General features: G+C 38.2%; 1 protein-coding gene across 5 annotated transcripts in view; it reads left to right on the plus strand.

Moving 5' to 3' along the window:
- Positions 1–1,554: 1,554 nt before the first annotated feature.
- Positions 1,555–25,937, plus strand: part of cg (combgap) — a 75,498-nt gene continuing 51,115 nt past the window's right edge. For 2 of the 5 annotated variants that reach the window (XM_065218301.1, XM_065218306.1), the window contains exons 1-2: positions 1,875–2,290; positions 2,920–3,203. In XM_065218301.1, the coding sequence (XP_065074373.1) occupies positions 3,078–3,203 (126 nt within the window). In that variant the 5' untranslated portion in view covers positions 1,875–2,290; positions 2,920–3,077. Of the gene's footprint in view, positions 1,829–1,873; positions 2,291–2,919; positions 3,204–25,937 lie in introns of those variants that run through there. The other 3 variants (XM_065218302.1, XM_065218305.1, XM_065218303.1) reach the window with 3 other exon arrangements.

Below are 25,937 nucleotides of genomic sequence, written 5' to 3' on the forward strand. Positions count from 1 at the left end.
CGATCTGAGAAAGGCTACTTGTCAGATTGAAAACTAGTTAGAACCAAATCGACTTCGGTTAGGCATCTTGATGCCATTTGTGACAACTGTCAAACTTCCCGTTTCCGTTCCGCTTCCGCCCACATTGCGTTTGGGCCTTAAAGATTACGGTAGGACCACAGAACAGAAGTGGAATTGATGAATCTACGCGAAACTGCACCAGTGCATGCGACACCTAGGTTTGAAACCTAAAGCCACAAAAGTGATGATGTACTAAAAAATATTCCATATGATTTGACAGGTAGCAAAACGTCATTATCATTTTAACATCATTTCCATCTGCTGGACAACCGTAACGTAAATTGATCAATTGTGAAAAGAGAGAGAACATTGGATGCGCTTCACGCAGGTTTTCTATGAACACTCACACCACCGACAAACCGACATGACACTTAATCCTGACTTATGCCCGAAAATTGTAAACGGCCGATTTAAATGTGCAGTGATCCGAAGTGTCAAAACCATAGGATTTTTTGATCTAGATAAAAATAATTTGTCCCGAATGGATCCGACACGAACCAATTCATAACTTTTGCATGCGGGTTCATGACTCAGCTAAATATTTCCTGCGAACTCGGAGCCAGATGTCTGTAGTGTGCTTTGGTTAGAAACTTTATTGTTTTTGCTATGGTCATTCATGTCGGTTTGTCGGTGCTCACACCATCAAGGCATGCTGCAGTTTATATTGCAGGCAATGCATGCCTTCTAGGTGCACTAGTGTTCACAAAAGTAATATGGAGCCACTTTTGGATCCGAAGTTCCACTTCTGTTCTGTGGTAGGATCCTCGGTAGGATTATTGTTTGCACTGGAAAACTTGATTTATTTTTTATTTGAGATTGTTTTGAAAATAATGGAAGATTTAACAACAATGAAAAACCACAGACAAACAGACGTAACTCTTTGAAAAACTTGTTCTTGAAAACATAGTATCTCAAAACATATAACCTCAGTAGCGACATCTATCTGGCTTCTCGCGGAAAACAAGCTTGCTCGCTAACTCGTAAACAATATTGCATAAAAGTTCTATATAATATATAGAAACGTCAAAGTGATCCGATGCCAGCGCTGCGGCGAGTAGTTCGCGGAACTGATAATATTCAAATCAACCGTTAAATGCATGAACGAAGATACACAATGAAGAGTTACGTCTGTTTGTCTGTGGAACAACAGTGAATAAATCTAGAACAACAATTGAAATAGGCGGAACAACCAAACGTAAACAATGGCTTTAATCGCAAATTTCTCGAGAAACAAAAAAACATCCACGCTACCTAACACCACCATCTGATAGAGCAAACTTCCTTTATTGAATGGTATTGTTAGTTGATATTTTAAGTTAATTTGTTTTTAACCTTAAACATGAAACTGGCAGCACTTCCGTTTAATACAATCTTATTCACGTTTATATATAGACGCTACCCTTATGTAGATACATAGGTACACAAAAACGACGGCTCCGAGCCGACCGACGCGCTACTGGCCTGTCCGACTCCGAACACAAGAAAATTTGGCAAGCTTCGCTAGTATTCGTAGTGCTGCAGACAAATCCAGTTGTGTGTAGTGTGCACTTCTTCGCTAGGTATTTGGCTGGCATTTTCTGAGGCCACACTCTCCTCACTACCAGACAGAGACTATAGTGTTGTGATCCTTGATTATTATTTTTTCTGTGAGTTTTCCTCCCCGCGCGTGGTTACACTCTCACATGCCACCACCACCACAAGTGTTCCCGCCACAGCCACAGCGAAATCGTCATCTTTAGCAGCAACTTGAGCAGTGAATTGGATAAAGGTATAGTGTGTATTTGAGACCTCGTAGACCTACAGAGTTGGAGAAGTAGTCTGTGGAACAACACACAGCGACATCATCTCTCGGGCGCGAACACACTTTCTACCGTCGGACTGCGTTTGGCTATACCTACTTTGATTTTAGAAAAGAACAAAAACACAGAATACGCTATGACAGTTAAACAACGATGAGAAGTGGGCCTCTTTTATGTTGATGTCTAATTTCTACCTTTTTAGGGTGGAAATGCTTTTTTTTCGCTCGCGCGTTGCTTTGCCAATGAAAGACGAAGAAGAATGCTGGCAACTCATAAAATGGCGTCGGTGAAGTATTTCGTTTTTTCCTGACGCTCAGGAATAAGAGGCGGCTGACTGGTGATACGGAGCGCGTGTTATCAACAAAAATTATCAGGGCAGTGTAGCTCGACTTATTCGCGGCAGTGTTCGAAAGATTCGTGTGCGTAAAAGTGTAAGTGCAAGAAAGTGGCAAAGTGAAATTTTAATTTGCTCATATTGAGCATTCTACAGAGCACACAGTGAAATGTAGTCCCTACAGAATTTTGTATCACGTTTCGTTTTTCTGTTCGATGAGGCCCATCGTCGGAGTGTGCGCGCTTTTGTGCAGCGTGTTCTATTTGTTTCTATTTTTTCCCTGTGATCCGCCTCGTTGGATTTGCCTGTATGAGTGCCCGGATACAATATGCATGCACCGCAGCTCGAATACGCTGATACGTCTGATAATCGATTTTTCCTTCTTTGTGATGACGATATGATTTCTATCGTGTAATTAGATTGAGAATATGAGATTATTGCAAATGAATAATTTACGGAATGTTGGGCTGAACAATCTGCTTTGATTTAAATAATGCAGTAAAATAGAAAAAAAAACATTCTTTGATATATATAAACTTTTCAATAGTGTCTACGATCAGTTTTTAGTAGGCTTAATACCGTCCTTCACTATAGATTTTTCTTTGCCAAAGTATACTAAATCCGAAGAAACTCCTTGTAAAACATTATCGGGCAAAATACCTTATACTAGAATGAAGTGTTATTGGCAGCTGTTTCAATGAAGTCAATTTGTTTTCTCAATTTCAGATACAAAACGAAATTAAGTACTTGTCACACCATTGATAGATAACCCTATTGTGTAAGATAAAAGTGAAGTCCTAGCGACAACATATTGTGCAGCAGTTCGAAGTGTGTTTTGTAGTAATTAACTGATAACGGAATCAAGCTAGATAACACGAGTGAAAATGTGTGCGGCTCAAACGAATCCGCCCGCAAGTTTCGGCTACACATGGGGCTTTGCGGACAATTCCCGCACCGAGTCGGTGGTAGAGATTAGCCCTAACATCAATTACACCGTGAGCGATGCGACGGTAAGTGTTTTATGTTTCTTATTCAATTACACAGCATTTTCAGTGATTAGAAACATTGTAAACCCAAAAGAATAGCGAGTTATAGCTGTGCTTTCATGCCGACCGATCCGCGGGAATGGTTTTCCCGCCAAAATATGAGCAGTCATTTGGTTCACTCACTCCCCCCACCCACGGTAATGTTGCACATGTTATTTTCACTCGACTGAGGACAACCGAATCGGCACTTCACACACAGGGATTAATGCTTTGAACAAGTCGCTCTCTTCCACTTGTTTTTCTCTGTGCTGATGTGCATCGAACTTCAACATTATCATATCACACAAACACATTGTGTAACTCATACCGCGTGTTGTATGCTTTCACTCAACACAAGAACACCACAACCATCGTCATAATCACCACAAGCCCAACACTCCAACCCAACTCTCCCTGATTTTGTACACCCAACCAAACCAAACCAACTCCATGGCCGTGTGGCGTAGTGTTCCGATGAATGCAACTTCGCAAACGTGTGAATCTGAAACAGGTTCTCTCGAACCGCTGTCGTGCACACATATTCTGTACCTAGGCTTATTTAATAGTAGTAGGTTGTCGTAGCTCATCCAGAACGCCAAAAATTGAAGGAGCAATGGGTATGTGTTCATTGAAAAGAATAGCGGGTGTATAGTAGCCAAACGCAGGATGACTTGAGCTTCCAAGTGTCAGGACGAGAATATCAAGTAGCCTAGGGATGCCATTCCACCAGTCACAGTCGTCGGAATTACACGCTTAGAAATGAACTCAAATGACTGTCAGACGGGATGAAGTTTGTCTGAAAATATGTTTTTGTTTTTGAAATGTCAATGCCAACAGGAGAATAAGATTGTTTAGACAAATTTCGACATTTTTAAGCAGGTTAGATATTAGTTTGCAGTGTTCTTAAGTATAGTCAGTTATCCTTCAAGGCTCCTGTACTTGTTCTATAAATATCATAGGAACTTGCTTCAACTCAACGTACCATATGTCAACATGTCGGATTTGTAAACTTGTTCCTACGGGTTCGAGGGATCAGTTTTTTCCTTAAGCTACATGACGTACCAACTTGTCATACAAGGGTTTCGTTATGGTTGCAGAAATTGCTCGACATCACCCCTAAAATCAGGAAGTCTCTAGTTTCACTTTACAAAAATGTCCATTCAAATGGGATTCGTACCTCTCAGACACTTACCCATAGGAGTGGAGCGCGCCTCCGACTTAAAAACAACTGGGCATGACCAGGCATGGAAAATCATTTACATTCATTTCATGCATTCATTTACATTCATTTGCCTCTAACTTTTTTCATCAACAGCATTCCGCAAAATGTTGTTTAGAGCTTTAGTAGGTTTTGTTATTAGCTACAACTTTTGCTCATAGATCAAATCTGTACCTCTTATGCATCACGAATTAGAGCGGGCAGAACTTGTTACTGTTTTTTAGTGAATGTAAAATACATTCACTGAAAAACAGTAGTAGTTTCTGTTCGCTCTGGTTCGTCATGCATAAGAGATACGGATTTGAGTTGTTAACAAAAGTTGTAGGTAATAGCTAAACCTACAAAAATTTCTTACATCATTTTGAGGAATTTTATTGATGAAAAAAGTTAGGGGCAAATGAATGTAAATGAATGCACGAAATGAATGCAAATGATTTTCCATGCCTGGGCATGACATCAAATTTGAGTAGCTACTGAGTAATATCACGTTTAGGCAGGGTCAAATAATTTCAAAAATAAAAATAAGTTTTCACTAAGTTCGTTTAAATTTGCAACAACTCCATTTCAATCTGGGATTTTCTTTTTTCCTCCTGGTCTACTGGTATCGAACATAATTCTTATATATAAAGAAACTCAAAAACTTGGTCGATATCATTACAAGCTACTGTCTTACCTGTCTCATAACGAATATACGTTGTTTTCCGGGGGAACATGAACTCGTCTAATCTTGCTATGCAAATGCTATGTTAAATAAGACGAAGCATTCGTTGTATCCGAGGCCCGTTGGCACTACGTTTATTCGTTATAGGTCAGGTACCACAGTAGGATGGCGCAAAATAACACTTTGTCTGGAAACCAGGGGGGTCAAATTGTCATAGCCATAATCATTTGCAACATGCTTTTTTTTTTGCTCTCTAATGCTCTCAATAGCACGTGTGATATTGGAACAAAATATTATGATTGATTGTACAGTTGGAACACAGACAAACAGACATAACACATTGAATATTTCTCACTGTAAAACATCGTCGCTAAAACATTATCGCCATCTGTTGAGTACACTGTGGTGGGCACTACACTGAACAGATGGCGGTAGTGTGTAAACGTCAAACGTAAGAGAATTGACTATGCGCGCCACACGTGGCGGCACTACCAACTACGATACTTTTAAATTGTCCGTTAAATGCTTGTTCGATGAACAAATTGCGAGTGTTATGTCTGTTTGTCTGTGGTTGGAATATCATCCGCTGATCGAAAATTAATTTATCAACAATGGTCATAGCTGAGCAAATACAGTCAACTATCCATAACTCGATATTGAAGGGACCATCGAGTTATAGAATTATTGACTGATAGGTTGCTTAGATTCGCATATCAGTCCCATGTGAAAAAAGAAGGCACTGAGAATATAGTAGTTACGAAGTGCAATTTCCATGTAAATATTTGAAAAATCGTAGCAAATTTAAGGATATTTTTTTCGAGCAATAATCAGTTGCAATGAACTTCGCATGTTTCTTTTTATGTCAACGAAAAATACGATGGCCACTTGCCCCAAGGCGTCCGACACAATGCTGGATATGTTTGCAATTGTGATAGACGTTCAATCGCAAATGATTGGATGATAGTTCTAATCTATCACACAACGGGTGTTGCGTCTAGTTTGATTTTGATCATTTGGGGGGGGGGGGTTCATCTGGCATATTCTTAGACATTTTTTAAGTTGGAGTTTTTTGAAAAAGTCCCTTTCTCTTAGTGTATATCACAAACATATTTCTAATTCTTCAAAACCTAGTAGAACCTAACCCTTTTACATTTTTTACAGATGCCTTAGGGTTCAAACTATGAGAAAAAAGTTTGTAACAGCTTAACATTTTTTGTGACAACTTTTTTAATTCTCTAAAACGATGATTTTTAAGGTAAATTATGACATCTAATAGATAAAAGTGTGTATAAAACACAATGCTATTATCAACCTAGTACAATGGAAAGATGGGAATTATTATCAACATAATTGCCCAAGAAAGTATAGTCCTATGTTGAAATCAGACTGCGATACAGAAATATGCCCTTATGCCGAAGTAGTGCTCTACTACTCTATATGGATGCTAGATGCTAATCATGTAAAAAGTCAATCATCAAAAGTAGATATCAGAATAAAACCTTTCAATACGGCTTTAAAATGCGAAATCGTATGACAAACAACTTTGTCCAAGCTAGTATACGCCTATTGTTGATCGTTATTTAGTTATGCGTGATTTTCTGGAGAAAGGATAGTCAAAAACACGCAGGTGGGTAGTTCCATCGACAAACCGACATGAATGTAAATAGCAAAAACAATAAAATTTCTGACCAAAGCACACTACTGACATCTGGCTCCGTGTTCGCGGGAAATATTTAGCTAAGCCATGAACCAGCATGCAAAAGTTATGAATTGGTTCGTGTCTGATCTATTCTGGAAAAATTATGTTTATCTAGATAAAAAAAATCCTATGGTTTTGACCAGTGGCGTTTCCTTAACCTCAATCTACCTGTGCACCAAATCTCAAAACAGAAACAATTATCAAAATATTGCTTGCAATGGAAAGATATTGAGTGAACTAGAATATTAAGAGTATTTTTCAACCGATTCGAGTATGAATATGGCATTACATCTAGTTTTGAAAGTTGGTGCATAGGTTAGGTTAGTTAGGCATAGGTTGGCATAGGTCAGAATTAAGTGTCATGTCGGTTTGTCGGAGGTATTTCAGCTTGGTCGAGAATTGATCATAAGAGAACAAAGTTACAACATGTCAAAGTTTACCATTTTGTATGAAAATCGGCATGCGCTGCTATTCACCCATATTCTTGTTTTCGTTCAAACCGTATTTTTTATAAACAATTTTTTTTTTGTAGGGAAAAACGGTTCGAAGGAAAACAAGAATATGTATGATTATATCGAACAGCACTGTAAATTTTGAAAGGTTTGTGCAGTTTCAGGGTGAGAGGATGATCATTGATCAAGTTCTGATATGGAATCGATTGCGCTGAGTGGGATAAAATCGATAACGACTTTTCTTCTTTGGCAATACCTTTGCTTGATTTTTCGCAAATTAATGAAAAATCAATCATACGGCCTTTGGTGGTAAATACGATATACGCCATTCGTCCTCTTGCAATAAGAACAAAAACTTCTCAAGTCGACTCTCCACCGTCGAAGCAATCAGTTTCACTTTTTGTTTCTGAGATGCATTCCAGCAGCACGATGATGAAGCCAATTTAGGCAACTCGGCTTGTTGCACCACCAACAACTCACATCCCGTCCGGGCGAATCATTTTGCCTTCATTCTACTCATTGTATGAATTCGCTTTACTTCCGGGAGCCCAAAATATCTGAGCTGAAAAAAAAATATGACACATCAGACGTTCATTGTTAGCACTTAAGCCAGCCACCACTAGTATACTGATTGATGCTCTGAAACGGCAAATCATGTCATTGAAAAAAAATGCAATTGTAGATATTTATTTGGCTGCTGTTTAGCTGTTTGCCGCCACTTAATGATGCAGCATGAATCTATCGAAGTTTTTGAGTAATATCTGAACATGCATGCTCTGTTTTTGTTTTGATGCGGAGGATAGGTCTGTATGAGAGGCTAGAGTCGAGCGCTGGTTCATGTATTCCTGTGTTCATTTTCATCGGTTTCACGACTTTCAAGAATCAAGAGTAAATGTTGTGTCGTGTCCCTCTTGCTATAAATACAAGTTTTTCTATGATGTGCGGTGGTGTGGCCACAGAATGGATGTATTAATTTGGAATTTTGATGCCATTAAACACACCAGTGAATGTAACTATTATCTATTCTGATGCCTTTGTACACGCAGTACACGTATTTTCGAATGTCAATATAAACCTGCTGAATGTGTGATGCATAATGTTCCCTTACAAAAAAACGTTCATTAACACATCTATAAGCGTGAGGTGAGTCGCCAGGTTTCAACTTTTTTTTCTAGGAACAGAGCCGAGCGAGAAGAGAAGGTGCCACTGTCAGAGTTATTTAGTCTGTCTGATTTGAAATTCAAATAAATTTGTTTGCGTCGTAGTTTTAACCTTTCCCGCACTTGGTATTCCGCCACACAAACACCCGCGCGCGGCCCGCTATATCCGGTGTGTTGGTTTCACTGGCATACAGCTTATAGATTGATAAATTCGGCTCAGGGCCTGTTCCGCCTTCTCTACCTCTGTTGCCTGTGTAGAGCTCTATAAAAAAAAGCTCTACCAACACGACAAATTCTAATTATTATTCATTCGATTTTTTTCCGAATAGTTCGTGTGCTCATGATGTTATTTGGGCGCGTTCAAAGATGGCCGCTGCGCGTTATGTATTTGTTCGCTAGAGTTGGGAAAATACCGACCGGGCCGACCAACACACAGCAGCAATCGCGTCGACGTAGTACATAACCACATCACCAACTGCGCTGTTGCCGATTTTGTCGTGCTCTTCACTCTTGTTGTTACTAGTGGTTGGTTGATGCTTTTCGATCATCGTTCCCTACTGTGTGTGAAATTTCTGCTCGGCGCCCGTCGTACGTGCTCCCTTCTACACACCTACTTCCACTATCCACTAGGGTTCCATTCCTTCCTCGTGGTTGTGCTCGTGGGTAGCGTAGGTAAGGCAAGGCAAGCACTAGGCAGTGCAAAGCTCAGCTAGGTATATGCACTATCGATTTCCTAACCCCACAACCCATACAAAAAGATTGCCTCTCCAGAGCCGCCGTGCGAACGACGAAGAGGAAGAAGGCAAGCAAAGCACCACAATACAATCCGGCTTCGAGTTTCGAGTGGTGTGGGGTGCAAACAGAACAGTATATGGGCAAAGTACAGTTTGCTTGCTGGCTTCAAGTTGGCACACAGATTCAGTCAGCTCTGGTCTGGCCGCTGCTTGTTGCCCGGTTGCCACGTTTCGGTGTGTGAGTTCTGTTCACGCTAGGTGCGCATGAATCGACGGTCCCATGATTTCCGAGTCTCGAAGCTGCGCAATAAAATTATCGCTTTGATGATGGTTATGTAAAAGTGTATGCTCTGGCCTGGCTCCGATCGGATTGTCGATTTCGCATTAGTTCTCGTATATATGCATGCCTACCTAATGTAAAACTGTATGCCTTACTATCTGCGGCGGCGACAGCGGGCAGAGTTTTGCGCGCTTGTTGGTTTTTCTCGACTTATAGCACCTTAGGTCTTTGATGTGTTAAAACTAAACTCGACACACAAATTGCATTTCAAAATACATTCATTATCAGTGCTTCTCTAACACACTTGGCATACAGTTTTGTTATCACATGGATAGAAATCAGATCGCTCTCTTTGCTGCAATGATACAACAACAATGTTAACCTTAACCATGCTGCTGCCAAGTAGTAAGAGTATGCGAAGGTAATCTCTAGTCCATATTTTTTTTTTGTTATTACATTTTGCGGGTTGTGCGTGTGAGTATCATATCACCAAATAACCATTCACACGTCACACCACACCACATTAAACCAACAACGTGTGTTGCTGCTGGATGGATCTATGTTTGTTTAAATGCACTTCTGAACAACGTGCTGCATTGATGAGATTCATGTGTTAAACTTGATGTTACTGTTGATTTTTTTACTACTTCTCATTCGCCATGCTAAGTAGGTGCCTTGTTGATGTTGCTGCACACCAACACTCACGGCTTTTTTTGATAAAAAGGTAAACATTGCAACACATTGCTACGTCTTGTGTCTTAATGGACATGTTTTGTTTGTTATGATTTTAAATTTAGCATCGAGCGGCCTATCAATATTGGAATTATACCCTGAGTGTAAATGCCTAGAATACCTTTACCCCGAAAATGACAAATTACTATTATGTTTTTTTTTTTAAATTATTGTTATTATTATAGTTTATGGCGGGAGTCATTTGAAATGGTTGTCAAAAAATCCAACTTATTCGACTAATTCATTGCAATAATCACTAATGATTGTTAACATCCTCAACAAAGAAAGCATAATCATCTAAATAATCAGGTCTGAGAGAAAGCAGCAGAAGCATATTCGATCGTTTGACTTGATTTCGATCAGTTTCTAACTTTATAACCAATTTAAAGATTATTCCGTACTTTACAAAATATTGGCTCAATCAAGCAATTGTAAACAGGTAATGAGAAAGTATCGGACGAGTTCTCATTTTTGCTCTGGAAAGAAGGCGCAAATTTGGGAGCGGTGGTTTCAAATTTCAAAGGTTTCAAATATCGGGAAAGTCTTCTTAAGACGTCCTACCGATAACTGCCGATAAAAGTTTTGAGAAGCTACCGATGATGAAAAAAATAATCTGGCCACCTGCACCGCTCATAACACCCTTGAATCATTCCTGACTTGAGATGAGATGTGTTTTTATATAAATTACTTTGCTTCTTGATACATTTTTAAATGAAATATGTACATCATAAGGACAGCATCGAATATAAGTTGTACACAAATTTTTCCTTCCGAATCCGTAACAAATGTTTTTTGATTATTTATGTCATGTCCTTCTTTAAAAGTTAACAATTTTTTTTATATTGTTTATCCTTTTGTATAGAAAGATTTATCTAAAACTTATTTTCAATACAGTCCTTAGTGGGGACTTCTATATTTCATTCAAACTAATATTCTGAGCTTGAGATTTCATGTTTTTTACAAGGTATTAGCTCTATCCTAATCATTTTTTTTTAATAATCTGAAAAATTATCTTACAACGAATTATTGAAACAGGATAAGTTGAGATTGGTGATTATTTACCAACAAACCTAGTTTTCAAGTTGGTGTTTTCGAAATGTAGCGTAGTGGTCAGCCTCCATGCCTTTCACGCTAAAGGTCACGAGTTCCAATCCCATCACTGAACAAGTCACGAATGACCTTAAATTGGTGACTATAATAATAATAATAATAATAATAGTAGACTACTCTTTTACATCTTGTCCATATTTTAGTCTTTGATCAATAAAATCTGTATAAACGATATTACAGTTACAATAATAATTTGGCATTTAAATTTATATATCTAAGTGTGCGGCATTTCTGAAATTTTAATTTTTTAAAGTTTTTTCAGCAGTTTTCAAACCAAAAATCAGTGCGTTTTTCAGGCTGGCCAGCGAACCGGGAATTTGAAAACTAACCGGGGAAACCGGGAAAAACCCGGGAATTCGACGAGAGCATCGGGAAAAATAAATTTACCATACCATATAGGAACAAATTTTTATACCAGAATTTCAGAATAAACCAATAAAACAGAGTAATTCTTTACCAAATTAATGTCTAGCTCTATTTGCTGCATAACTTTCTTCAGGTTCCCGTCTTATTGTTTTTTTTTTTGAATTTAACCGCTCAGCAATATTTCAAATTGATTTTTGTCGTTTCAATTTCAGCTGTAAAGCGCATGGGCATTAAAATATGTGTTTCTAAATTAGAGCATCTTCAATATTTATCGAAGATGCTCGAATTTAGGAACAAATATTTGTAAAAGCCGAATCAGAACTATTCTTTTCCAAGGTTTTAATTTTTCGTTTTCAATTCGAAATCAATATAAACATGCAATTTTATTCAAAATTCTCATGATATGAATTCCAGATTTAACTTGGATTTCTGCTTTGAAATATCTTATTTTTTTTTTCCTGAAATTAACCAGAAAACACTCCGCACCGTTGAATTCTTTTTGGAATTTTCTTGAAAGCCCTTTGAAAAATTTGATTGGAATCCTTCTTAGAATTGCCTTGAATCAATTCGGAGACTTTGATTCCTTTGAAATTCTTTTCAAAATTTTCCCTTGGAGTATTTTAAAGAATTTCTTTCTAATTAACAGCATTTTTTTGCAATCAATTTTGTTAAAGCTCTGCGATGAATCTTTTGCACTAGGGCAGAAATTATCCCCAGAACACTCATAGAACTCTGTTTCTTGTTGAATTCTCATCACAATTCTATTCTAATTCTTCTTAAAATTCATGTGTCATTTTCCTCTCGATCCCCATGCAAATCTTCTCAGAATTACGTAGGAATTTTCCTTTAAGTTTTCTTTTCACAACTCCTTTTGAAATCTTCCAAAATTACCTAAGAATTGAATTTAGAACTGGCATTCTTCTCGAAAGAAATACCTCCTAATTCATCTAATTCTAAAACAATTTCTGAGGACTTCATGTCAGAATTCTGCTCAGAACTTCTGCTTCGAAAATTATGTGGGATTCCTCCTCAATATTTGTTTGAAATCATCACTCTGACTACTTTTCAATTTTACTAAAAATTCCAGAATTGTCCGCAAGATGCTATAGAATGTTATTTTATTTGTTATAACCCTTCAAATGCTTCCTAGTCTTAGAGCCTTGACACTTATGACTCTAGTGTGATATTTTTTGTTCAAATCTGTGGTCTTGAAAATTTTCAAAATCTCACATGTTAATTATGTTTTCTCCAAATCTTGCATAACGAAAATCTAGTTCTAGTTTCAGACTCTACACAAATGTTAAAACCCCTAGAATCTTGGGAATCTTCGTAAATCACTTTTTTGTATCCTTTCAGTAATATTCTTCAAGTATTGGTCTATTGGATGTGGGTATTAAATTTCATGAACCATGTTTAGTTTCACGTTGAGCGAGTTCCAAAGTCAGTAGGATTTACATATTTTGTTTCGTGTTTAACTTTGTACATCAGCGCGAGTACTGAAAGGTGAATATTTATGTTAGTGAAGACACATTTTCTTTGTCCGATATATCCCTAACAATTTCATCTTATTCTCATTTGTATCAAGTTATTTTTTTTTCTGAAACATTGTTTTAATTAAATCTTTTATTCTTCACAATTCTGTCTTATAACCTATTCATTCAGATAGCATTTGGCCTACTGATATTTATTTCTGTTACTCAATAAATTCTAGGACTTTGAAATAATAAAATGTATCAAGTGTAAAAAAGTCATAGAAATTGAGTTTTCAAAGTATCTCGAAAGATCAATGATTTGTTTTGAATACATTATGTGACTTAGAGAGTTCAATACACTTTCAGCTTATAAAAAATCCATTCTGTAATTTTGCTTTTATTTTTCCCACAAATAACTCCGAAAATTTACAGTTGACCGCCTTTTTTAAAAATGCGTTCAATTACGTTTTTTGTTGAATATTAACAACCGGGAATTTTTTAAGATTTGAACTGGGAAAACTGGGAAAAAACCGGGAATTTCAAAATGAAATTTCACTGGCCACCCTGGTTTTTTTGCAAGTTAAATGTTTAAAAGTGAAATGGCCATTAAATATTGCGTTCTAAGGTTGTATAAAAATTTGTATTAAAAATTTTAGTTGATAAAGCTATTCGAACGGAAATCAAACCAGCCGTGATTTTATGATGTTGTTAATTTTACGCTTGCAGTAAATAGGGCCTCCCTTAGCTCAGTCGGTAAAGGCGCAGCTACAAAGCAAGACCATGCTGGAGGTGGCTGGGTTCAATTCCCGGTCCGGTCTAGGAATTTTTCGGGTTGGAAAATTTCTCGACTTCCCTGGGCATAGAAGTATGATTGGACTTGCCACACAATTATACCAATGCAAAAAGGGTACAGGCATCGAAAGCTCTCAATTAATAACTGTGGAAGTGCATCTAGAACACTAAGTTGAGAGCACGCATATGCGTATGCAATAAGCTTGAAATGCGAATAAGAAGAAGAAGAAGTAAATCAGGTCTTCAAACTTACGGATATATATTGGTACCTACATAGGTACATCAATATCAAATAGACAAAACACAAAGTTTCACTAGTGTACCTTTCAACCTTGCTCCTGTTGATGGTTGCTATTCAGTCAGTATCTCATTATTTGTAAATCTTCCCGGGCAAATTACAGCATTCCTTTGCGGCCAGACCTCGAACCAGATTGCATAGTGCTCGGTGGAATATACAAGTACATATAGCAGCAGCCTTCAGGTCGTCGTTGTCATGGATGATGGTACGTGCATCCAACAATCTTGCTTCGTCTGTCTATAGTACGGGTAACGATTGCCGGTCATATCGTTTGGTTGGTCGCTATTGCGGTACCGCTCGTGCTCGTCTCGACAGAGGGAAAAGTTCATGAAACAAACCGATTGTGTTTAGGTTGGTCCAAAGCATTTTGACGCAGCGCTTTGCTCTACGCTTACTAGGAACCAGGTTTCGGTCTTTTTGTAGCTGGGGTAGATGTACCAGTGTGTTCCAATTATGGGCTATGTGAATTCCATGTATCATAATTAGAATTCATGCACCATAATAGAAACGTATAGCCATGGCTGGTACATTTACCCTACGCAAAGAATCAAGGTAATTTCTCATTTTTGATGGACAATGGTGCAAATAATTTCGTGCCTTCATAAATATTCGTCTCGTAGTCTCGTCTGAAGTTCTTCTCCGGCTTCTCAGGTCTTGGAGCGCAATTTCTACGGCTTTGATTTGTGCGAATATGCTAAAGGTATACTGGATTACTGCTTCCTTGTGCATCAGCTTCCTTGCTGCGAATTGAGAGCGACGATACCTACGTAAACATGCTCGAGGTTTTGAAATAATGGTCCATCGACGAAGGTTGATCTCGCAGGAATGAGGTGGATGTTTATTTCAACAACATCAACTTTATTTTCAGCCTCATTCAAAGTGTAGAGTGGCCGTCGTCGTTGCTGTGTGCTTTTCGAGAGATCCTTTGAATGTACCGCGTCAACGGCGATGACGGCAGCGCACAGCAACGACGACCATGATGATGATGGTGCCGTTTTTGTGTGACTTGAGTTTCACATTTATATTTTCGAACCATCGTCCAAAGTGTGCACCGACGACGATGCCAGCAAAAACACAGAGACCGGACTCTCGCGCGTACAAGAGAAGCAGATTGGACAAACAGAGTGTGTCTGTACAGTGTGCGCCGCCGAGCGAGAATCGTGATGGTGTTGTGTACATGCCAAGGTTTGGGCGGAAAGGGGTTCGACGATGGTAACGATAACGATGGCCTTTGAGAGCTCTGTGAACCCATAAACTCTCCCCGGAAAAGCGCTAGATTGCAGCGGGTATAGTTGTTTGTTTTGTTCAGCTGTTTTTCAGCGTAGATCGCTTTCAATAAAATAAAATAAACTTCTATTCAACTCAACTCACTGCCTGTATGTATGCCCGTCACGGGAAATATGTTATTTGGTAGCAAAAGCGCTGGCAACAATCACTTGAATTTGTATGAGGATTGCCGATACAGGTTTTTTTTTATGTAAAAGCGCTAATAAATATACTTTTGAACAATGCTTAGATGTTGAATACAAAAGATACTTAATAGAAAAATTGTTAAGAGTTTTTCACAAATTTGTTACATATTCATCTCGTCTGAAATAAAACCTAATCCTACAACCTTTGGTTTTTTGAGCATGTCTACGCCAACTGTCGAATCGATGCAACCTTCTCCGATGTTCATGAAACTTTGCACAATTTTTCGCTATGGGTAACAGGGTGGGTCAAGTTTGTATAGTCTCTCACTACACGTTCGATCTGTATTGAGGTCGCTAACAACTGTGCCAAATTTGAACAAACAAATTTTTGGTTACGATCTGGATTGGGTAGAACTTTAAAGTTTTGAAGAAATAAGGTATTCATTTGTTTGTAAAAATGTAGGCAATGAACCATATCGGAGCTTTTGTACAAAAAGGTATTAACGTTTTGCTTTGATATTTCTGTGTCGTCAATCAATAATAGTACACCATACAATGATAATTATATTTTATGTCTTACTTCTCAACAATATTATATCCAAAAACTAGACTAAACAATATCTTGTTTACATTGTATTACTTTTGCGTGTTCGTAAGTAACGTTAAGTTTCACTATACTTATTGTAAGTTGCCATCATTTGGCATAATTTGTACGATAGTAATTGTAACTGTCGAAAGTTCGGTAAAAATTACTGAAGTCGGTTATCATTTCTAAGTGTGTAGTGTTCATTTTTTCGGTCACAACTGCGAATTCTTACCGATAAGACGTTTATAAGTGGTTAAAAAAAAGCAGAGCTCTATGATCAGTTTTATGAATTCTAGACTAACATTTGTAAATTTTAAGTGTGCCATTTTTATCGAATACACCCTTTATATAGACCATAGCACGCGTCATACTAAAGAGTATAAACAGAGAGAACCCCGCTAAAATTCCTATTCCCACACAAAACACAAGCTCCTGCTGCAGTTAAAAAATAAGATTTATTATATAAGACCACATAGTCCTACGTCACCATTGCGTACAATCCCATAGGACTGTCCCTTGTAGTTTTTTTTATAAGAAGACAAGATTTCGCTGGTTATTAATATGCAAATCCAAGACATTTCTTCACTAGTTAGGACAGCTGCGATTTTTTAATTTTTTTTTGTTTAATTCAGAGGTTTAACAATACGCCAATGTATATTTTTGGCTGTCTAGTGTGTCATTGCCATACTATGGTGGGTCTGATTTTATGATTTCTTTAAGAAAATTCCCCTATTTTCCGTTCCCTGTGCAAAGCGGCCCTTGATACATAATAGTCAAAGAAGGAAACATTACTGATTCAATATGAATTGTGTAAGTCACAGTCGCATCCAGGAACCAATACATAAATCAGCATTACAAAATTGTACACTGGTGAGATGACCGCAGAAATTTTGAATAGCAAATATTTGCACCGCAAACCGCAGCAGGACAGCAAAAACGTCCGGGAGATGAAAAGGATGACAACATTTGAATTGAATTCGGCTCGACATCAGTCGAGTCAGGCCTCAAGCAATCCAAATTTCCATCATCAACACCGAGTGTGCGGTTTTCTGGGAACCTGTAACTGAAGCTGTATGGTTGGTATCCAAGAATTTGTTGATGTTTATGAATGGTCAGATGCCGGTTCTCCTTTGTATGTTACTCTCGTTTGAAATACACTACCGCAGTGGTGAATTCCGATGGATGCTCTGACGAGAGCGTTTTGTAGAACGGAGATAGCTTCGTGCATCCGCAATGAATGTGTTGGAAACGTACATTGACGACTCCCAGAAGCCCTAATGCTGTCGGGCAATTTCCGAAAAATACAAGCAACAGAAACAACAACAAACACCAACATCAGGCTTATTATGTTCGTTATTTCCTATGATTGTGCTTCTTTTTTTTTGTCGGTGTGCAACAACAAGCACAGAACACAAGTGTGGTGTCCCTATGGGATACCTTTCGCCCGCTGTACGACGACGTCACAACTGTGTGACTAGTTGGCGATCGAAGTGAAACCAAAAAAAGGATCCATATGTGAGTGAGTGAAGCCATTGGAATAATGCATTCTTGCGAGCACATGTATGAAGGTAATGGATGTATGCGTTTGGTGGTACGTGATTCGATTATTCATTCATATAATTACCGGCCCAGACGGCGGGCTGTTTGGCGGCGGTGAGTTATCTACTAAAACAAGGTTTAGTGTAGCGAATACATCTCGTACCAATATACCAGCCACTGCGACCGATATTGATACATTTTTATTATACTCAATTGAGTTTATAATGTCGCTGAGAAGGAAAAATGAGCATCAGGTCAGACCGGTTTCATATGCGGTTAATGCAGTGCTTTTATGCCATACATCAGCACTGGTTCAATTACTTCTTTTGCTGATCTTAATATTTCTTTAAACATGTTTTTCTGTCTTCAAAATGATAATGACAATAATCGCATTTCAAAAACTGTCAGCTGAAATTCCATACTCAAACATGTTTCGAAAGTTATTTTATCACATAAGCCGAATACCACAAATCGACCGTGTTTATTGCACACGACAGTTGTAACAACATCAACAGTTGGCTGCAATGTTTTTTCTCCTCCATCAATTCTCCCTCTGCCTTGCTATTAATATAAATTAGCAGCTGTTGTTGGCTGCTGTGCTGCTCGAAAAAATAAACACTGCATACAAAGTGGCTGATAAGTACGGTGGACGGACGCTTCATTTCGGCTCCGACGCTTGGATATCTACCTAAATTAACACTCGAAATGTATTGGGTTAAGGTAAAAACTTTTTGTCTTACGATTCCTATTTTCAACCAAGAGGTTCACCGAGCCGTTAAGGGCCACACACAATGGATCCGTTTGCGTTGCGTTGACGCAAATTTGACATGGGTTTGCAACGCAACCGGATCCATAGTGCGTGCCACTTGCGTTGGGTTGCTGAATATTTAATTAATAGTAAATTTTACGTTAAATAAATTTATTACCCTTTTATTACGAACTACTAAATCTTTTAATAATCATAAGAATCATGTCACGATCGAAATCGTGACACTGCAAAGATTTGCCCAATCTGTTGTTTTCGTACAGGCAGTACTGGTCATAAGATAAGGTATAGGCATCGTATATGTTTTACTCACTAAAAAAAAACGAGATGCAGGCTGATTAATCTACCGATGCAGCTCTGAACTTTTATCTTTGAGTTATTAAACATTTTGACAAGTTTAATTTTTTACCTACAACTAACCCAATATGCTTAATAACCCATTCTGCAGCAAAGACACATCGGGAAAAATTACAACTTTTTGAACTCTTTTATAATACTAATACTAATGATCGGTACTGTAGTACCTACTGCTGGAACTGATTGAATATGCACGCTATTCGTTCATTATCGACTGACTGTTTAGCGGAGCGCTCTTTTCGTTGTTGATGGACATTCTTCATCGCAACGAAACATTTCCAAACACCATTGAATGCTGATGATGAGGTTAAAAGGCGGTGCAAAAAGTGCTTTTTCACGTGTTTCATCTTTCCGCGACTTTGTTCTTCTGTGCATTTGACTGTGGAGAAGCTGTTTCGTACCTTTCACTTCAGCAGGGATCCGACTGCGGTGGATTCCAGAGTGCCGTTTCTACTGCTGCTGTTGCTGCAGCTACGACGCGTTCCCTTATGGTAGATCTGAGACTGCCCAGAAGTAGGCATTGTATGAAATTGATTGTCATGTTGGGGTGTACCTGCCCAGTTGTATAAATGGTACATTCAACTGCATTGGATCAGTGTTTTTATTTACCAGTTTTTCGTTTACCTGTAATAAAAACCGGTTTTGTGGATTTCCTGATAGCTTTTTGTATAAAACTGTTTCTGACAAAGTTTGAAAATGCCATGCCTCATAAAAGATTTTCCACATTTGTCAGAAGTTGGCATCGATTAAATTACGTCCATAATTTGTTCGTACTTTTTGCGTGTCTCACATTTTCATATATTTAAAGTTGTGTTATTAATTGTTGTGTTATTAATTGTTTCACAAAGTTGTGTTATTAATTGTTTCACATGTCCTCAAATCAAAATCATTTAAATCGGTTGTCAGGTGATACATCTAAGGCCATCTTCTCGCATCGCGTTCCATCTTTTTATCGGAAATCAACAGAATCTCAACAATCTTTTTTGCATTTACTTAGTAAAACAAAATCTTCCCTGCAGTTTTGATAACCCCCCTATGCATTTAGAAGGAATTCTAACCTTAAACACTTAAGTTATTTTAACTAGAGTCAGCAATTTTTAAGGGGTTTTTTAATTGCTGAAAATTTCGGTAAAATGTGATCGCTGCTCGTCAATAAATCACCATATTTGACATATTTTATTTTTTACCCAAATAGTGTCAACAGAACATCCACCTGCGTACGTTCAAGGTAAATTTTTCAATTTTAGATTTTTTTTGGTACAGTTTTTCAAAATTTTACCGAGCTGTAAATTAACTGGGTAGCTGAAGGCAAAATTAGTGTGTAACACCCAGGTATTTCAGGATTAGCAAGAAGGAAGTTTTGACTAGAACTCTAAGGCAATTGTGAAACTAATTCCAAAGTGATTGTGAGAGAGCTGCAGGTGAAATTTAAGGAGATAGGTGATTCTGAGGAGAATTCCTTGACGATTATGAGGAAGATTCGAAGGTACAATTCTAATTTACATTCCATACAAGTTGTGATAAGAATTGAAAAAAAATCTGATGAGGGTTCCAAGGAAGATTAGAGAAGAACTTTGAGGCTATTGAATTTTGAAGATAGTGCCTAAATAAATCTGGGGCATATTCCAAAGGAATTATAAGGATAGCTGCAAGTGGATTCTTAAGAGAATTCCGAGAAGAATACCAAGGACGAATCCGGAGGATACAATTACCAAGGAACACTGAGAAGAGTTTTCAGGGAATTCCAAGGATACACGCAGAGAAATGATTTTTAAATTCAAATTAATATGTTTTTGGCTCAGAGCCTAATATATATTTTGGTATTGATTCAAATATATTATTCGGTTAATTCAAAGAAAATTATGTTTGAATCAACAAACCTGTTGTAGAGTCAATTATCTGTTTGTTGATTCTAAAACCCATTTTGTTGATTCAAAAATATGTTTTGTTGAAATAGTGATACAATATGTTTGAATCAATAAAAAAAAATACATTAGGCCCTGAAACAAAAGCAAAGCTTTACAAACAGACAGCGAATAACGAATAGCGAGCAAGGGCGCTATAACCTAGGCGAATACAGCATTCCCTCCGTATAGGTTACGTCCGCACACCGCTCTCTGTTGTCCTTTGACTCAGGTCGGCTGGATCGATTGAGGGATGGCAGTGGGTGGGCGGTGCCGTCCACGCTTGTACGGAGGGAGGACTGTACGCTCGAACACAAGGGGTAAATACCTGTGTTCCATCCCAGGAGATCGGACAACCAAGGAGTGTACATTTACTTTCTTAGCTCTGTCACTCCCAACGATTTATATAGCCTATTTTCAAATCCTGCATACGGAGCGGTTGGTACGGTATGTCCCCGCTCTTTGATTACCTGTGGATTAAATGTTAACCACTGTCTATACTTATTAAGTAGACATGGTAAACATTCACTTCCACAAAAATTAACTAAACGCTACACAGTAGGCCTGGCCGCTTTATTGTTTGTTTCACATCCTTGATGTGCAGCAGGCATTAATAATGACAAGAAAAATGATAGATGTATCATTTTCCAGGATTCTTTCAAGTACTGGCTGTGTATGTGTAGACTAGACTAGACTAGACTAGACTAGACTACATTAGGCCCTGAAACAAAAATCCATTTTTCTACGCGTGATATCAAAGCATTCGGAGAAGAATTTCTTGAGAATTAAGAAGAGAACACAAAGATAATGCTGAGCTGAATTCTAAAACATTTCAGAGGTAAATTGTTGCCCGGTGCGTGCCTCTTCGTCTTGTTCCAGTCGGGTCACTATCAAGAACCATTTAACGTATTTTAACAGCACGGTTGGCCGGCGCCGGTGGTGTAGTGGTAAGCATGACTGCTTTCTAACACCCCAATGGGTCTGGGTTCAATCCCAGCCGAGGTCGGTGGGATTTTTCTGAGGCATAAAAATCTCTGGTCACGTCTTCCTTCGGAAGGGAAGTAAAGCCGTTGGTCCCGGCCCATGTGTGTTGTGAATGGGTGCGATATCCTACGCAGGTGTTGAAGCTGCCTTCCTGCACATTCGGTTGCCGTCAATGGATGGCAATCGATGTCCGTCGGTGATTGGCACTAGATTGCGGAACAGAGATCGACGTTAAATAAAGGAACAGCACGGTTGATAGTTGGTCAACACCAGCTGCTTTGTGGTTTTTCAGCCGACCGATCTTCTCTTCAACTTCTTGGAGATCAGGGCCGGTAGCCTGTCGTCTTTTGCGCGTGCTCCCAGATCTGTTGCCGTGCCGCCTTCATTATTTGCTGCATCGCCGTTGAGGTGTTCGTCATGGTGCTGCTTCCACCTATCAATCATCTAGATCACATCGAATACTATCTATCCGGATATTTGTGATCCGGCGGATATCCGGATTAAATCCGTTAGCACATACGTGCTCCGGATCAAAATCGCTGGTAATTTGAGTATATAGGACGACGGGGTAAGACGGTCATCCTTTTGATTATTTAAAGAATCAACTCTTGAAAAAAGAAATTATGCTATAGTATAGTTGGTATTGTAAAACACATTCTAGCTTGATAACAAGTGAAACGTCAAATAAATCTTATCTAATCTAATCTAATCTAATAAAAAACGCAGCCAGTACGAGAAAGCATTCTTGAAAATGATTAGGTTAGATAACGCCTAATCATTTTTCTTGTTAACATTGGTGTTCGCAGCATACCAGAGATATGATACAAGCATCAACACGGCCAGGGCCACTGTTTGCATTTGCTGTAAAGATGGTTCTGTGAAATGATTTGAGTTTAAATAAATATAATTAAACAGCGAAGCATTTCGTGAAACTACATGGGTGGGAAGGATGCGTGGACATACCGTACCAAACGCTCTGAGTTATGAAGGAGTGAATTTAACAATCATATTATGTGATGTAATGAATGGATTATATTATAATATAGTATAATTGAAGGATCTCACCAAATGCCTCCAATGTTCATCAAATTCCTAAATTATAGATAAAATGGAATGATCTTACCAAAACTGGTCTGCTTGACTGTGATCATTAACTTTTTCGAGCTTCAAATGGAGTTCTCCTTCGGTCACTTCTTCTTGGTGTGGCTGTATCGGACGATTGGCCGTTGAAGGTTCAAATGAGATTTTTTTTTTCGTAACTGCCATTTAATCGGGGATCCAGCGTTTATGCGAGGGGAACAACTCAATTGTTGATATACATTACTTGGTATTACTTGAAACCAGATGTGAATCTCTGAAGACTAGCATAATTTTTAAAACTTTTTCTAGAATTTAACTATGCGAAACGGAAACACCAACACTTTTTTCTTTCGAAAAAAAAAACGCAAAGTGGAAGCACACACAAGTCTATTGACTGGCTCTCAGGATTCGTGGCTATAATTAATAGTTCGAAAGTCCAAGAATATCAGACCTTTCATCCTTTTTCCGAACAATAAGAACAATACACAGCACAGGCGGCGATAAATGTGTAGAACACACGGACAGATACGTTTTTTTCACGGTGCATGGCCACTTTCGATTCACTCTAGAGGATTCGTATTTGAATATTTGTATATCACCAGTAAATAGTTGTAAACTTGCACAGAAGTTTTATAGTGAATTCGTTTATTATCGATGCGAAACCGAACTTTTTGTCAGTGCAAACCTCAACCTGAGCTAGGTTTTAAAAACAAACGAGCAAACTGACGTTTGTCAGAAAACAAGCAGCCCAATCTTGATACCCGATCCAGGTTGGAACTGAATAATAAACGAATTCGCTATTAGTCGCAACGAGTGATAAAATATGACATCGAAAAAACAAACACGTTCGCTCCTGGCCAGAGCCTACTTCGATCTCTAGGTGAAACGTCAAAATAAACAACAAAAACAAACATTACGCATGGCAGCGACCTATATTTGTTAATTTGTGTTTACAACATTTATTGTTTTTGGGCATTATATCATATATTTCGCAAAAAAAAATGTAGATTTGTCATCAGTATGAATTTGTGATTTGCAGGCCCCGGAGGATCCACCGGAAAATCCAGAACATCCGTAACTGCAGTCAATTCATAAAACTAGGTTATGGGTTTCTAGGAAGCTTCTGTTTCCGATGATGATCAAGGCGTTCCAAATGGTGATGGGGCACAGGTAAATTATAAATTATCTCACTACGTGGCGCTTGTGTACATGTGAACTTCCTGTATCTATAAGCTATATCTTGAAATCCTCAGCATAAACGAAGTCAAGGCATTCACGTGAAGTCCACACGTTGACTAGTGTCACGTAGTGAGAGAATTCTGAGCTTACCAGCCCACAAATTACCTGTTGGTTACCTGAACAACTTTCCCGAAGACGTAAATTTCTATATGGTAAAAATCTCAAGATAGGGGAAATGGCTCTAATGTTGGCCTATGGATCTAAGATTGGGCCCATCGCTAAAAAGCTGATATTTATCAATTTTATCTAGATGAACGCCTCATTAGAACGCTATTAAAAATTTAGTCGATTGCTGAATTTATGTATGGGCCCAAATTAGGGACATTTAGGCCGACATTACATCCATTTCCTCTATACACACAGAGCTTAGATTACCGAAGTCGGTAAAATTTTACTGGGTTTTTAAACAGCTGAGTTTTCAGTAATCAACCCAGTAGTTTTTGCTTTTGCTGAAAACTCCGTAAATTGCAGAATCTCTGAACTGTCAAAAATTAACGTGTTAGTCGGTACTAGTATTGCTGTCTTATTTAGTAATTTATTTGTTTACATAGTTTTTTGCTGAGTTTTTCAGTATTTTTATTTTATTTTTTAATGAATAAGTCAGTAAATTCATCAACAATGTTTTTATTTCATTAATTGTTTGGGTTCATTCGATTAGCGATTTGTATTTGGGGACGGAGTTTAGTGGCGGATTAGCAGTAATGCTGTTTTAACTAGTCCAGGTCGAGCGGTCAGAGTTTCCCGGTGGTTTAGCCGGGTGGTGGCTCTTTCGATGTACCGGATTGGGTACCTAAGTCTGAAGCTCTGTAATAGGAAATTTTAGTGAAATTTCTTTCTTCAAACTAACTTGAACATCTGAAAGTCAATGCAGGAGTGCAGAAACTGATAAATTTCGGGGTAGTTTATGCAATCCTGTGTTGACTTCCAAATTTTTGACTGATTTTCACAATGGTTTCTTGTTTTCAAGAGAAGATTTCCGACGTCAAGACGTGAATCGAGGAGGATGACATAAGAAATTTGCTTTACTGTCAGTATGAGCAAAGTTGGAATTTCGTTTGATGACTGCTCCAGTAAAACATAACGAATACAAAAACACGGTACTCTATTTTACTGAGTTTTAGTCATTATCCGCAAAGCTGTTATTTTACGATAAGTTCAGTACTTACTCTTACCATATTCAGTAGTTTGTCGCAAGAGCTACTGATTGTCAGTTGTTTTATTGAGAATAGCAGTATGTTCGGTAATTTTTGTGATTTACAGTTCGAAAACTGTAAAAAAAATTACCGAACACGGAAGCCGTGATTAAGTGTGTAGGCTCTTTTCATGCACCATCAATGTGGAGTGCCGATTTTGAAAGGAAATGTCATCCAATCCATTTGTTTTACAGCATAATGACGATTTTCAAAACTCGAAACAATGTACATTCTATTGCACAACTTGAAAATTTCCATCGAGAGTGGTCGTATTTTTCGACTATCTTCAGAGCTGAACTGATTTCCAGCATAAATAGCCACACATTAAAAATCCGGAAGATCATAACCGCTGGGACAATTTAATAAACCTTAATTTTTCTCATCAAAAATATATGGAAGCACCAGCCGGATCACTGCAAACCCGATACAGAAAACAAAATATTCCACGTGGATAGTGATTTCAAGCACCTGCGGTTTTTACAGTTATGGTTAAATTTTACTTCAAACTTAAGGTGGTCGTTTTACTCCGTCGTCCCCTATTCGAATTTCGGTTTGTTTTGAAATAAAAATCACACTCTTATCTCGAGTCAACGATCTCGAATTGTGAATCATAACGCTAACGCTAATACATTGGTAGCGCATTGTTGTGAATTAACACGGCATAAGAAATGCTTCAAACATTCA

Source organism: Ochlerotatus camptorhynchus, unplaced genomic scaffold, assembly GCF_037179485.1.
Source record: "Ochlerotatus camptorhynchus isolate MF236.1 unplaced genomic scaffold, CSIRO-AGI_Acam_v1.1 ptg000085l, whole genome shotgun sequence".
In the NCBI taxonomy this organism is placed as follows: domain Eukaryota; kingdom Metazoa; phylum Arthropoda; class Insecta; order Diptera; family Culicidae; genus Ochlerotatus; species Ochlerotatus camptorhynchus.